The sequence below is a fragment of the Tasmannia lanceolata genome, unplaced genomic scaffold (genome assembly GCF_043159265.1).
Source record: "Tasmannia lanceolata isolate RefF3 unplaced genomic scaffold, GAP_Taslan_0.1 ptg000008l, whole genome shotgun sequence".
NCBI lineage: Eukaryota > Viridiplantae > Streptophyta > Magnoliopsida > Canellales > Winteraceae > Tasmannia > Tasmannia lanceolata.
This window is the reverse complement of record NW_027518685.1, coordinates 62,368,421-62,383,277: the sequence shown is the minus strand read 5'-3', so window position 1 is coordinate 62,383,277 and position 14,857 is coordinate 62,368,421. Positions and strand designations below refer to the sequence as shown.

Genomic DNA, 14,857 nt, shown 5'->3' with positions numbered 1-14,857 from the left:
TTTTTTTTTTATCCCTCTAATATTCCAAATTATTCCTTTGATCATTGAGAAACTCAAGACAACAAGCACTTCATCTTTGGACGTCATAAGGTAGACCCAAGTACTTTGAGTGGAATTGTCCACAAAAGAAACAGAGCACTGCAATGCTGAAGTAACCATGCCATACTGTCAGGAAAAGCTTGAACAACCTTCAATAGAAGGGTCCTAGCTGTACCCGAAATTGACACAAATGGGTAGGTACAGAATACCAAGGGGCACGAGACTATTCTCTCTTAGGAATTCTGCAAAATAGCCCCGTAAGTAATGATGACCAAAAAGAGCTGGATGGTTGAAATTGTAAGCAATTTTGTGTTACGCTTGGGGAGAGAGAGAGAGAGAGAGAGAGAGAGAGAGAGAGAGAGAGAGAGAGAGAGATAATGGCCTTCACTATCATTGTGCAAGTTTGTCTCTTAACTCAATTTTTCCACTAAAATTATAGGGACCACATACATTGACTGTTATGTCGCAAATGTCCTTCTCGGGAATTTCTTGGCAAGGGAAAATCTCGTGATATATTAAATTTTTTTCTGGTTTATATTGGGAAAAACGGTAAAAATAAAATTATTTAAAAAATGTTTAAAATTATTAAATTCAGGGAAAAATATAAATAAAATATCGGGATATTTTATGATAAAAACGAAAATATCGCTATATTTTTTAAATCTTGAGATTAATTTGGGATTTTGTCGTTTTATCAAAATGCCGCGTTAAAAGCACGATAATTTGAAAATATAGGAGATATTTTTGACATAGATTGATTGTACCATCATTTTGTAATCCAAAAGGTTCTTTCTCGGCTGCCTTATGGGTTATGTTACTTTTACTTTTATAAGCATTTATGGAAATTGAGTTGGTTCAGAATACCAATTAAAAAATAATAATTTAGGATTTAGCCTGTTTTGTTTGTTGGCCTCTCACATTTTATCTATTGCTTATTTTAGGGAGATGATTTTTTGCCCCCCCCCCCTCCCCCCCGCGGCCACACACACATATCTAACTTGATTTGATGTCAAAAAGCGTTAAAGTCTTCCCACAATTCACGTTAAAAGGGGGGCACATTATCCTACAGGGGGCGAAAAAATCATCTCCCTTATTTTATACTAAATGATGTTAAGTTGCGATAAGTTTTTTAAAAGGTTGGAAGATGAAATGGGTAAGACAGAAGTCATATTCGGTTGAATGTACATAGGATACTTACTTTTTATGTTTTCTCTAGGCGTCGAGTTGTCCAGGTGTATGCACGTGGTGCCCGTATTCTTGATGGTTCTTATATGACTCAAGATCTAAGTTTAACTCCTCCGAGTTCCGAATCAAGTTCAAGCACTGAGAGTTCAACAGTGTTGTCTGTTTCTATAGCTGATCCATATGTGTTGCTAAGAATGACCGATGGAAGTATTCAGCTTCTCATTGGAGGTATGATGCGATTTTCTGGATTCTCACAATCTAATTCTATTGTTTTACCGGAATGCTATGTTTATGTTTGTAGTGTGTGCTCGTGCGCCTAGTCAGTTAGACATATGATTTTTTTTCCATGGATTTTCTCTTTTTTTTTAATAGTTTAACTTTATGAGTATTCTGCCTTGTTAGACTTTTCAGGTTTCACTGGAATTGTTAAATTTCGGCCGGGACCAAAATTTAAAACCGAAACCAAAATTATAAGATTTTCAAAGAAATTTCCACTGAAACCAAAATTGGCGCCGAAATTTCGTTTTCGTCTGATGCCGAAACCGAAACCGAAATTTCAATCCTTGATTTGGAGTCTGTCATGAATTTTATATTTAGATTTTACTTTATCCAAATATCTTATGTTGTTAGGTATGCATAATTCCACAAGAACTACTCATCCTCAAATATGTATATATTATAAAACATGCTTCTTTTCTAGCATAAAATAATTTACTATTTTTTAACATGTCTTTCTTTGATGTTTTATATTCATGTTGGCATGACAACCAAATTTGTGCATTCACCCCCCTATATCATGAGTTTTTCAACTAAAATTGGTTTGTAGTCTTTGCCAAAGCTTGTTATGTAATAAATTAAATTGGCCTTGTCTCATACAGGTTCTTGATGAAGTTCACTTTCCTTATATGCATCGTATAACACTGTTTGTGAAACTAGGAAACTATATTTGCTATCAATATCATTAATGCTAAACTTTTATTGCCCTTGAAAAGATTGAAGACATATTATCTAAGAAATATTTTCTGACAAGTATTTTCCGTATGAGAGTTCTTCCCCTTTCTCTTTGCCCCTCCATGATCTTATTAGAATTCTTTCAGATGATTGTAATGGGGTTGTATACCTAAGGATGCAATTTCTTATCTGTTAATTTCTGCTGAAATCTTGCCGACCGGAAAAAAGTAATTGTTTGTTTCAATGTGTTCTTCCCATCGGTTTTGTTCCCATAATTTAATCAATTGCAAAGTGCATTATACCTCTTCCTACATCTCCGGAGTCTGTATTTTTAACTTTGCAGCATATTGTCATATTAATGTTCTGGTTATTGTAATTTTTATTCCGTTCAAGGTTCTTTTTGTAAGGTTGTCATTTGTTATGATGACATATGGTATCCCCACCCCATTTTAGGGCGGGACTATTCCCTATGGATGCACACAATCACCCGTAAACGACGTGCATTGGGTAAGTAAGGTTGTCATTTTGAATCTGTTCAAGATGCTCTTTGTAAGATTATCAGGTAAATAAAAAACACTTTCTTCAAGAAGATACTTTCCTTTTTGGTTTAGATTGGATTTTAAGACCAGACATGTTTTCCAAGGATACTAACTCTGGGTAACACAATTTCATATTTGTATGTAAGGCCAGACATATGTATACCAAGTATACTACAGTTAATACAAAATTTTACGTGTACATGCTTTTTAAATTTTATCTTTCATTTTATATCATTATTGATTTTTTGGTCCATGTTCTTATACATTTCTTCCATGATACTTTTACTTTTGAATCAGAGTTTTGGCATCATATGTTAGATGTGTGGTATTGGTCTTTCACCCTTTGATCCTGTGTAATATTTTGGTCTTCTATTAAAATTTTACTTTTACCTTTCTCATAAATAAGAAAATATTTTTACTCCTTTTTACAATTTTCTAATCCTGAACTTCATTCGGCAGATCCTTCCACTTGCACTGTTTCTGTTAATGTCCCCACAGTATTTGATGGCTCAAAAGATCCAATATCCACCTGCACACTTTATCACGATAAAGGACCAGATCCATGGCTTCGCAAGACAAGTACAGATGCCTGGCTTTCTACTGGCATTGCTGAGGGAATTGATGGGTATGATGGATCGCAACATGACCAGGGTGATATATACTGTGTAGTTTGTTACGAAAGTGGTACACTTGAAATTTTTGAGGTGCCTAGTTTCAAATGTGTTTTCTCTGTTGATAAGTTTATGTCTGGAAAGACCCATCTTATGGATAGTTCTTATCGAGCACCATCCAAAGACCCTCTGAAATTAAAGAAAACTAAATCTGAAGAGATGACTAGCCAAGTCAATAAAGAACCCGCAGAAAACATGAAGGTTGTAGAGTTGGCCATGCAAAGGTGGTCAGGCCAGTATAGCCGCCCATTTCTTTTTGGAATATTAACTGATGGGACAATGCTCTGTTACCATGCATATGTATATGAGGGTCAGGAAAGTACACTGAAAATTGAGGAAAGTGTTTCTGCCCATAGTTCAGCTGAACTCAGCACTATAAGTACTTCTCGGCTTAGAAATTTGAGATTTGTTCGTATCCCGTTGGAGTCATTTACCCGAGAAGAATCTTCAACTGTCATTCCACGCCAAAGAATCGCCATGTTCAAGAACGTGGGGGGTTATCAAGGTCTATTTCTTTCCGGGTCGAGACCAGCTTGGTTCATGGTCTGCAGAGAACGGCTAAGGGTCCATCCACAGGTGTGCACGACTATTCTTTCCTAATTAATGATACGTGAAAGGAGAAACCACAATTTTCGATCTAAATACTACCATGTCAAAACCAGTTGGACTAAGCTAAGGAATTTTATTGCTCCAAATAGTTGTCGCAGAAAACTCCAAAAACTAAACATAGACATTGCTTTATCTTCAGAAATTCTAATCTTTAATTTTGTTAAAATTTTAAGGGGCATGATATCAGCACAACCATGTTTTAATAATTGCACTAACTCACCTTGTCTTTCTCTTTAAATTATAAAAGACAAGATCGGTTAGTGCAATTATTAAAAATTGGTTGTGCTGATATTATTTCCCAATTTTAATCTATCTAAACACAATTACAATATCAGTAGCCATAATTATATATGTCAATTGTTAGACATGTGGCTCATCTTCAAAGTGCACGGGCTTGATATAGAAATCAACAAAGCGATGCAATTTTGTTGAATTTGCGAGGGAACACTAGATCTGACCATTTTGTGATGCTAGTAGAAACTAATAAATTATGAGGAGTTAAATCACACATGGGCTGCATTAAATATGGGACACAGTATTGCTGATTTGTTTCTGGTATCTTGTTTCCAAGCTAGGTTAGGAACATCGGTAACTGTAAAATTCATCAACAGATCATTTTTATTTTGTTTCTCTTAGAATACTTCTTTTCCACAGTTATTTCGAACAGTTTTATATGCAAAGTTTCCAAATTTTTTTTACTTCGTTTGTTGCAGCTCTGTGATGGCCTCGTTGTGGCATTTACTGTTCTCCATAATGTAAATTGCAATCACGGGCTTATTTATGTTACCTCACAGGTAATGGTTCATTCTCCTTCCTTTAGTGGATCATATTGTGGGCTTTTGCATTTCTAAAGAGCATATCAAACAAAATTGACTTGATATGATGCCTCTGTTTTAGGGATTCCTGAAAATTTGCCAACTTCCATCTCTATCAAGCTATGACAACTATTGGCCAGTTCAAAAGGTGATGTGATTGATTTTTATTCCAATTATCTACCCTCTGTTTTCCATAAGATCGATGAACTGAGCATGCCTTACTTAGTTCTTTTTTTATTATGATCAGATTCCTTTGAGGGGCACACCACATCAAGTCACTTACTTTGCTGAGAAGAATCTCTATCCACTTATAATATCTGTTCCTGTAAGTGGTTCCCATATATATATTGAAGATGTGGTCTTTGCTAATAGTATTGGGCTGGTTATGGTGGTAGATGATCTCTTTGTTTAGTAATTAACCTTTCTACATTGAATTTATAAGCATTTAGGAAGAATTGTGCTCTTTATTTACTTGAAATATAGCCTAAGGTTTCAAGTTTCAATTTTAGTATGTGTTTTAGCCTTAGGTTTCAAGTTTCAATTTTCGTGTAAAACATATAAAATCACGAGAACTTATGAAAACATATTCAAATGTTTGACATTTAGGATTCAGGAGGTGCTAGAATAAGCTCATATATACACTACAAACCATCACATAAGCAAAAGAACTACCGGTAATGATTTAACAACATCAAACAACTAGTGACATGTGCTGGCACGCATGTCTGATAATTCAATACATATCTTATTTCACATGTAATTCATGTAATTTTTTTTTAATAATACATACACCACATTTCACCTCCAATTCATAAATATAATTATGTAACAGATTCTAGTATAATATAAAAATGATCCAGGTAGACGAACCCAGCTAGTGTCAAGATTAGACTTAGTCAATTTGAGCCGGGTAGATTCTTTCACCTTTTTCATGAAAATTTTATAAAGGATTCGTTGGCCGACCCCAACTAGTTTGGGACAAAGGCTTAGTTGAGTTGAATATACTAGTATAATATTTGAATGGCATATAAAATAGTTTTCTTTTTAAAAATATTTTATTATAATTTATAAAAATTCTATTAGGTTCTGTTCACTTGTCTTCTTGGAAAACAAAGAGAAAGGAAAACCCCCCAAAATTTCTCGGCAAACCTCTAAACTATGATGTTTGCTTGTTTCTTGAGAAAATACATTATCTGACGTGGAAATGAAAATAAAATACGTGGAAATAGGGGTTTCTCGCAAAGGCCCCGAAAACATTTCTCGCCAAATCGATAGGAAATTGAACCTTTTCCTGAGAAAAGTTATCGAGGTCTCCTTTCTCGACTTCTCAACTCTCGACAAACGGATACCTTGGGTCCCTTCGTCGACCTCCACCTCTCCGGCGGCCGTTCTCTCTCCGGCGATACTTCTCTCCGGCGACACATAAAAGGTATGTACAAGCCTTTTTTTTCTTTGTTATCCACTGGTTTTCTCCTTCATTTGAATTTTTTTCCCTCTTTTTATGCTGAAAATCTCTCTTCCAAGGCTCCCCTCCTTTGGCCTTGATCTACAAGATCTACACAAGATCTGGAGTTGAATCCCTACTCTTTTCTTCATCCTTTTTTATTTTTCGTTTTTTCCTCGTTTTTTCAAAAAGTGTAGGGTTTCAGTTTTTTTTTGGTTTGGAATCGAAATCGTTGTAGGAAAGGATTTAGGGTTCTAATTTCGTCTCGATTTGGGTTCTAATATCATGTCTTTGGGTTCTAATCTCGTCTTAGGGTTCTAATCTAGTGTCTATTTAGGGTTTCTTTCCTTCAGATTTCATGCTAGAGTTCTGATTTGGGTGTTTTTTTGGGGGTTTTTGTTGGGGTGTCTGATTTGTTCTTTTTTTTCATCTCTATTTCTTTGGTTTTTAGGGTTAGGGTTGTTAGTGTTATTGTTTAACTCTTTTTTTTTCATCTCGATTTCTCTCCTATTTATCTGAAATGGGTCTCCATCTTCGTGGGATTTTTTAGGGTTAGGGTTAGGTTTTTATTTTCTGAAATGGGTCTCCAATTTCCTGCGTACTTTCCCTCGGTTTCTTGGCAAGTGAACAGCCACGCAGGATAGGTTTCCCGTCACAGTTTCTTTTCCATTTTTCCACGTTAGATTCCTTTCTTTTCTTTTCCTGCAGCGAGAAAACAAGTGAACGGACCGTTAAAGATAAAATTAGGGAGAAAATACAACATAAATTTTATATATGAAAGGGCATGGCTAAATCCTCACATGCCTTGATTTTATTAGTATTTTTCAAGTTTATTAATTTTTATTTTTTAAAAAATATATAAAAATTAGTTATAGTATTATTGTATTTAGTATATAACAAATATTTTTAAAAATCTATAAACAATTAGTTATAATATTATTGTATTTAGTATATAACAAATACCAGTATGAATTGTGTTATTTATATAATATTTCGTTTATTTTGTTTTTAAACCATTTTTGAAAAATAATTTTTAATTATTATTTATTGTTTTCTAATAATTTTAATACAATCAATATTTGTTTTGCCTATTTTTAAATATTGTAAATAATTTTCTAACATTTCCTAAAGTTTTAAATTAAATTTTCATCGTTTGTGAAAGTTTTGAGGATTTTATTTGATTTTTACTGTATGCATTTCTGTTTTGGTATGTGTTTCGGTGGGGACAGAAATGAAACATTTGTGGTGTTTCGTTTCGGTTTCTGAAGAAATAGAAAACCATGAGCCTAGCTATAGTACTTAGGCTGATCCGAGCTCATTATTTCCTTAAAACTAGTACTTCATCTGAGATTTTCCTCATCATATCTGATCCCTAGCACTCAAGTGGGGCTGCTGTTTTTCTCATTTTTGTTTATGACTATCTCGATTTATGAGCTTTGTTTTGGTGCTTCCTTCGGTTCGTTTTGGTAAAATTAGCATCATTGAAAAAAAAAAGAGCCTAGGCATGATGGTTAAAATTGTTGACAAATCACACCCACCTATTGCAAAAACAAAATGAAAAAGGCATACCTAAGCACTTGTTGGGTTTGAAGTGACAAAATGTGTGATTAGCTAATGCAAATAAACTAAACCAAACGCTTGAAGAGTTACACTGAAGCATAAAAACATTGGGGCATATACTAAATTTACTCCCTCGAGCTAGAGCATAAATAACAACATGCCCAAGTTGAAACAATTACTTTGAATTTACTTTGGATGCTCATCCTGTGTAGATATCTGTTAAGAGAAAGAGTTTGAGAGGAAAAATGAATAAGTTGGAAAGATCTCCCTCTTACTCATATTTTTATATTAAACCATAAATATGTACAAAGTCCGTTATGCCCTTAGGCTTATTACATGTTCCAACACTCCCCCTTAAGCTAGAATGTAGATAATTTAGTGACGAGGGTATTAATGGGAATCTGGGAAGGCAAAGGGGCGTGCTGCTACATTCGGCAGTTCTTTCTCGAGGGGCCTTTTCTCCATCTAAGTGGAATAACCGTAGGGTGACCGGACCCTTGTCCTGAGGTCCGAGCCTTTTTTGCTCTACCGGGTTCTTTTTCCATCTAAGTGGAATGGTCGTAGGGTGACCGAACCCTTGTCCTGAGGTCCGAGCCTTTTTTGCTCGACCGGGCTCTTTTTCCATCCAAGTGGAATGGTAGTAGTAAGGCCGGACCCTTTTGCTGGGTTTCGAGCCTTTTCCCACTGTACTTGGCATTTTTCATCTGGTGGAATTGTAGTGGCCCTGCCGGACCCTTGTGCTGGGTTCTGAGCCTTTCCCACCGTACTTGGTATTTTCCATCTGGTGGAATTGTAGTAGTGATGCCGGACCCTTGTGCTTGGTTTGTAATAACTCTTCGAACTCTCTTTCTTTTTCCTCCTCTCTTTTTTGTTGTTTTGAGGACCTGGAAAGGAAGGCTCGCTTGCTTCCTGCATATTTTATGTGACACTGTAGAGGGTGGTTGACTGTGAAGCACGGGTGCGGGTGCGGGGTGCCGATGCGACACGACACGGGTACGCGAGTACGTGATTTTCCAAAAAACTTGGGTGCGGGTGCGTTGAATATAATAATAATTTTTATTAATTTTTTTTTTAAAAAAAGGAAAGTAATCAAATAACAATAACATCACCATTCACCAAAATGGAAAATTCTAATATTACTCTTCATTTCATACGTGATTAAGTTCATCATTAAAACACCAAAATAACATAAAGCACCAAAATAACATAAAGCATCAATGCATCATCAATCCTAGAAGTTAGTCGCTTCAGGCTTCAGCTCCAATATCGGCAACATCGTCCTCTACGTCGTCGGTAAAAACAATGGACTCCAACTCCGGCTTATCCAAAGAAAGACTAGCAACTTCAAGTACTCCTACATCCTCGAAGGAATCAAATGTATCTCCACCTATGTCCCACATCTTTGTCTCTCCTTGCTTATATTGTGGAGTTTGTCTTGAGAGAAGCCGAAGATTGCTATGAACGAAAACCAAATCTTCAGCTCGTTGTGGAGTGATCTTGTTCCTCTTGAGAGAATGGACAAAAGAGTAAGTGCTCCAATTCCTCCCGGCACAAGATGACGATGAAGGTTGCATAAGAATCTTCAAAGCTATGCTTTAAAGCATAGGGGCACATGTACCATGGATGGCTCACCACTCATGAGGCTTGATAGTGAACCGTTCATTGATGGAATCAACATCATTGAATAATCCGGACTTCATGGAGAATTGCGCGAACTCTACATTAGCTCTTGTGCGGTCTGAGGAATTGGCGAAGTACTTCTTGAAGCACTTCATCCTCTCAGTATAAATTTCTGCATCCTTATGTGGAGGCACCCGACTTGAATCTTCACTAAGCCATTGCTCACTATAATACCATTAAGAAAGAAAAAACTAATTTAGCTTCAAATTTCAAGTTAAAAGTTAGAACTTAGAAATAAACATAAATAACTAATAATCAAAATAAATTTAAAGTCACCTAACCTTGGATTCAATGAATGAGCCAAGCAATGAAGTGGAGTGTTGCTCTTGTTCCAACGAGCAACAAGAATCTCGTGCACCACGTCAAAAAATTTGGACTCCTCTTCTTTCCTCTTTCCTTCCTTCCTATATATTGCCGCCCTTACTTTCTCTATCATGGTATCCCACAAATCATAAACCAAGTGAAGGCAAGGTGTATCCGTGTCACAGTCTCTAAGCATGTCATAGATGGGGGATGTAAATGCGAGTATGTAGTCGATAGAATCCCACCATACGTCATCTAACACCTTCTCTTTTACAAACCTCGATTTTCCCATGTCATCCTCCCTATAACAAGTCCATTTGTCGCTAATAACCATTGCTTGAAGACCTTGCTTTAAGAGTTTCAATCTCTTAAGCATAACAATAACACTCGCAAATCGAGTCTCCGCCACGGCAAGCAACTTCAAAGTGTTGAACCTGTTGAATATGGCTAGTCTCATGGAATGATTCATTATGAAATTCTTAATGATGCTAGCATCTCCCGAAACATCCGTCATCCAACTGCATTCGTCATATGTAACTTGATTTGCTTCCACATTCTTCGCCGCACATATGTTCTTCAAAGCAAGGTTGAGGGTGTGCACCACACATGGGGTCCAAAAGATGGAAGGAAACTGTGCCTCAATAAGTTGCCCGGCCGCCTTGCTATTTGCGGCGTTGTCGGTAATTACTTGGACAATATTTTCATGCCCAACTTCCATAATTACCTCCTTCAACAAGTTGGCAATGAAATTTTTGTCCTTTATCTCCCCCGAACAATCTACCGCCTTGAGAAACATAGGCCTACCCTCGGTTACCGCCATAAAGTTAATGAGAGGCCGCCTTTGTGAGTCACTCCATCCATCACTAACAATGCTCACCCCTTTATCCTTCCATGCCCCTCTAAGGGGTTGCAACAACCTATCAACATTTGCCCTCTCTTTTTGTAGTAGAGTCGTTCTTAGCAAGTTGTACCCCGGAGGCAAATAATCGGAAATTTGATTGTTGGCCGCACAAGAGTATGAACTCGCATAGTGTGGGTTCCTTGCTAGGTGAAATGGCAAGCCACCGGAGTAAAACATCCGAGCAATCTCGCCATGCACTTAATCGCGAGCCGCCACGTTAAATGCCTTTTCAATAGCACTCATACTTCCACTTGGACCACTTGTCTTCCTCCTCTTTAGATCAAAACGTGGAGGGACAAACATACTACTTGGGCAACTCAATGATCCACTACTTGATGATGGCGGCAATGGCACTCTCTTGGGAGCATTTTGCTTCATAGCCTCCTTGCATTCTTCCTCCAACCTTTGCATTCCGAGTAGGTCATTTGCTTTCACCTTAGGACACGCTCCGATTCCTTGTCCTGATACCTTCAACAAGTGCGCTCTAACCCTTGTGTAGGAGCTATTCCAACTCTTATGACAAAAATTACATTCCCATCTCACATTCCCTCCACCCTTAGGATCTTTATCAAATCTAGTGGCATACCTCCATAAGGGCTTCGAGAGGTCTTCATCAGTAGAAGTAGAAGGTGGTGCATTTGTGGCTTGGGCGACGCTACTAGCCTCGGATGAAGACATTCTATTAAAAGAACAAACACAAATTTAGTTTTGGGAGTCAAAATTAAACATAATTTTTGACTCCTAAAATCAGTTTTGGGCTCCCAATCGATTGTCACAATCTTAAATTAACATAGCCCTAAAGGGTAAAGGCCTCTAATTGAGCCCAAAACAGATTTTGGGGGTCAAAATTAAACATAATTTTTGACTCCTAAAATCAGTTTTGGGCTCCTAATCGATTGTCACAATCTTAAATTAACATGGCCCTAAAGGGTAAAGGCCTCTAATTGAGCCCAAAACGGATTTTGGGGGTCAAAATTAAACATAATTTTTGACTCCTAAAATCAGTTTTGGGCTCCCAATCGATTGTCACAATCTTAAATTAACATGGCCCTAAAGGGTAAAGGCTAAAGCCCTAACGACCTAACCCCTCTAATTGAGCCCAAAACGGATTTTAGAGGTCAAAATTAAACATAATTTTTTACTCCTAAAATCAGTTTTGGGCTCCCAATCGATTGTCACAACTCACAATCTTAAATTAACATGGCCCTAAAGGGTAGAGGGCTAAAGGCTAAAGCCCTAAAGGGTAAAGGGCTAAAGGCTAAAGCCCTAATGACCTAACCCCTATAATTGAGCCCTAAAGGGCTCCCAATTGAATGTTACAATCTCAAATTAACATGGCCTGAAAGCTCACAATTGGAAATTTGGGATTTAGGGCTTTAGGCCCCAAATCCCAAATTCCCAATTGTGACCTCCAAACTGAAAATCAGTTTAGGGCTTCAAAATCACAATCCATTTTAAGATTATGCCAACCGATTGTGAGCTCCAAATTGATTTTTATGTGACTCACAATCGGTTAGGGCTTTAGGCTATTTTTTAGGGCAAATCACAAGTAAAATAATGCAAATCACAAATAAAAATAAAAGAGAGAGAGAAAGAGAGTAGAGATAATAATAAAAAAAAGAGAGTAGAGAGAGATACAAAGAGGAGAGAAGTAGAGAGAGAGAGAGTACCTTTGTAAGGTTAGGTTAGGGCTCCGACGGTGGCGGAGGCGGCGGTAGTAGTTGCAGGGAGAGAGAGGAGAAACCGAGAGGGAGAGGAGAAAATAAGAGAAGCCCGGGCCGAGAGAGATCTCTCACGGAGAGTTGCAGAGAGAGAGAGAGAGAGACGCAGAGAGAGACGTAGAGAGAGAGAGAGAGAGAGAGAGAGAGAGAGAGAGAGAGAGAGAGAGAGAGAGAGACGAGAGACGGGAGAGAGAGTTGCAGACAGAGAGGGTGAGGGAGAGAGTTAGTGAGTTTGGGTTTTGGGTTTTAATAAAACCCTTTTATATAACTTAAACCCCCCCCCCCCCCCCAAAAAAAAAAATGCTATTGGCAGCCTTTTGTTTTTGTTTTTTTTAAAACACTAAAAAACGTGTCGGGTGCGTCGGGGTGCGCACCCCAACCGCACCCGACCGTAAAATTAGAATTTTTTTTTTAATCGGGTGCGCACCCGACACGCACCCGTGTCGGATACGCACCCGATACGGGTACTTTAGCCATTTTGAAGCACCCGTGCTTCACAGGTGGTTGAGCCCTTTTGCAGGTTTCTTCTTGATGGAATGTTGTTGATTTCTAATTTCGTCGGCAAGAATACCTCTATTGCGCCCTCGCGGGGCATCACTTCAGGGTATCTTGTTTGTGGAAGGGTCATTTTCCTCTCGAGTGATCAGCTCGGAGTTGATGGGCCCTGCCTGCCATTTTTAAAAGGACTGGTCTTTTTTCATGGGGAGCGTTTTAGGGTATTCTCGGGGGGATCAACCCAGATGTTACCTCTGTCCCACTCCCTGTTTTCTTTCGGTCCCTTCCTTTTTACTGATAAAACTTCCGGCGGTTGTCCATGTTCCAGCTTCGAGGGACTGGGGTTCCGTTCATGTCGTGCCTCGGTATCTCCAATCATATAAGGTGGGATCCGGGTTCAGTTGATGTTGTGCCTCGGTATCTCCGACCGCATAAGGTGGGATCCGTGTTCTGTTGATGTCGTGCCTCGATATCTCCAACCATATAAGGTGGGATTCGAGTTCAATTGATGTCGTGCCTACGTATCTCCGACCGCATAAGGTGGGATCCGGGTTCCGTTGATGTCGTGCCTCGGTATCTCCAACCGCATAAGGTGGGATCCGGGTTCCGTTGACGTCGTGCCTCGGTATCTCCAACCATATAAGGTGGGATCCGGGCTTCGTTGATGTCGTGCCTCGATATCTCCGACCGCATAAGGTGAGATCCGGGCTCCGTTGATGTCGTGCCCTGGTATCTCTGACCGTATAAGGTGGGATCCGGGTTCTGTTGATGTCGTGCCTCGGTATCTCCAACTGCATAAGGTGGGATCCGGGTTCCGTTGATGTCGTGCCTCGGTATCTCCGACCGCATAAGGTGAGATCCGGGCTCCGTTGATGTCGTGCCTCAGTATCTCCAACATATAAGGTGGGATCCGGGTTCAGTTGATGTTGTGCCTCGGTATCTCCGACCGCATAAGGTGGGATCCGGGTTCCGTTGATGTCGTGCCTCGGTATTTTCGGGGGGATCAACCCAGATGTTACCTCTGTCCCATTCCCTGTTTTCTTTCGGTCCCGCATACATCACGGGCCGGAAAGTGGAGATGCGCACAACCTTCCTTTTTGCTGATAAAACTTTCGGAGGTTGTCCATGTTCCAGCTTCGAGGGACCGGGGTTCCGTTGATGTCGTGCCTCGTTATCTCCGACCGTATGAGGTGGGATCCGGGCTCCGTTGATGTCGTGCCCTGGTATCTCCGACCGTATAAGGTGGGATCTGGGCTCCGTTGATGTGTGCCCTGGTATCTTCGACCATATAAGGTGGGATCTGGGTTCCGTTGATGTCGTGCCTCGGTATCTCCGACCGCATAAGGTGGGATCCGGGTTCCGTTGATGTCGTGCCTCGGTATCTCCGACCGCATAAGGTGGGATTCGAGTTCCGTTGATGTCATGCCTCGGTATCTCCAACCACATAAGGTGGGATTCGGGTTCCGTTGATGTCGTGCCTCGGTATCTCCGACCGCATAAGGTGGGATTCGAGTTCCGTTGATGTCGTGCCTCGGTATCTCCGACCGCATAAGGTGGGATCCGGGTTCCGTTGATGTCGTGACTCGGTATCTCCAACCATATAAGGTGGGATCCGACCGCATAAGGTGGGATCCGGGTTCCGTTGATGTCGTGCCTCGGTATCTCCAACCATATAAGGTGGGATCCGGGTTCCGTTGATGTCGTGCCTCAGTATCTCCAACCATATAAGGTGGGATCCGGGTTCCGTTGATGTCGTGCCTCGGCATCTCCGACCGCATAAGGTGGGATCCGGGTTCCGTTGATGTCGTGCCTCGGTATCTCCGACCGCATAAGGTGGGATCCGGGTTCCGTTGATGTCGTGCCTCGGTATCTCCGACCGCATAAGGTGGGATCCGGGTTCCGTTGATGTCGTGCCTCGGTATCTCCGACCGCATAAGGTGGGAT

At 39.7% G+C, this 14,857-nt stretch overlaps 1 protein-coding gene across 1 annotated transcript in view; it reads left to right on the top strand.

Moving 5' to 3' along the window:
• CPSF160 (cleavage and polyadenylation specificity factor 160) overlaps positions 1-14,857 on the top strand; it is a 114,455-nt gene that overhangs the window by 74,651 nt on the left and 24,947 nt on the right. Inside the window, exons 16-20 of the mRNA XM_077389609.1 lie at positions 1,256-1,452; positions 3,174-3,961; positions 4,708-4,788; positions 4,892-4,957; positions 5,057-5,134. Coding sequence (XP_077245724.1) covers positions 1,256-1,452; positions 3,174-3,961; positions 4,708-4,788; positions 4,892-4,957; positions 5,057-5,134 — 1,210 coding nt within the window. The remainder of the gene's footprint in view (positions 1-1,255; positions 1,453-3,173; positions 3,962-4,707; positions 4,789-4,891; positions 4,958-5,056; positions 5,135-14,857) is intronic.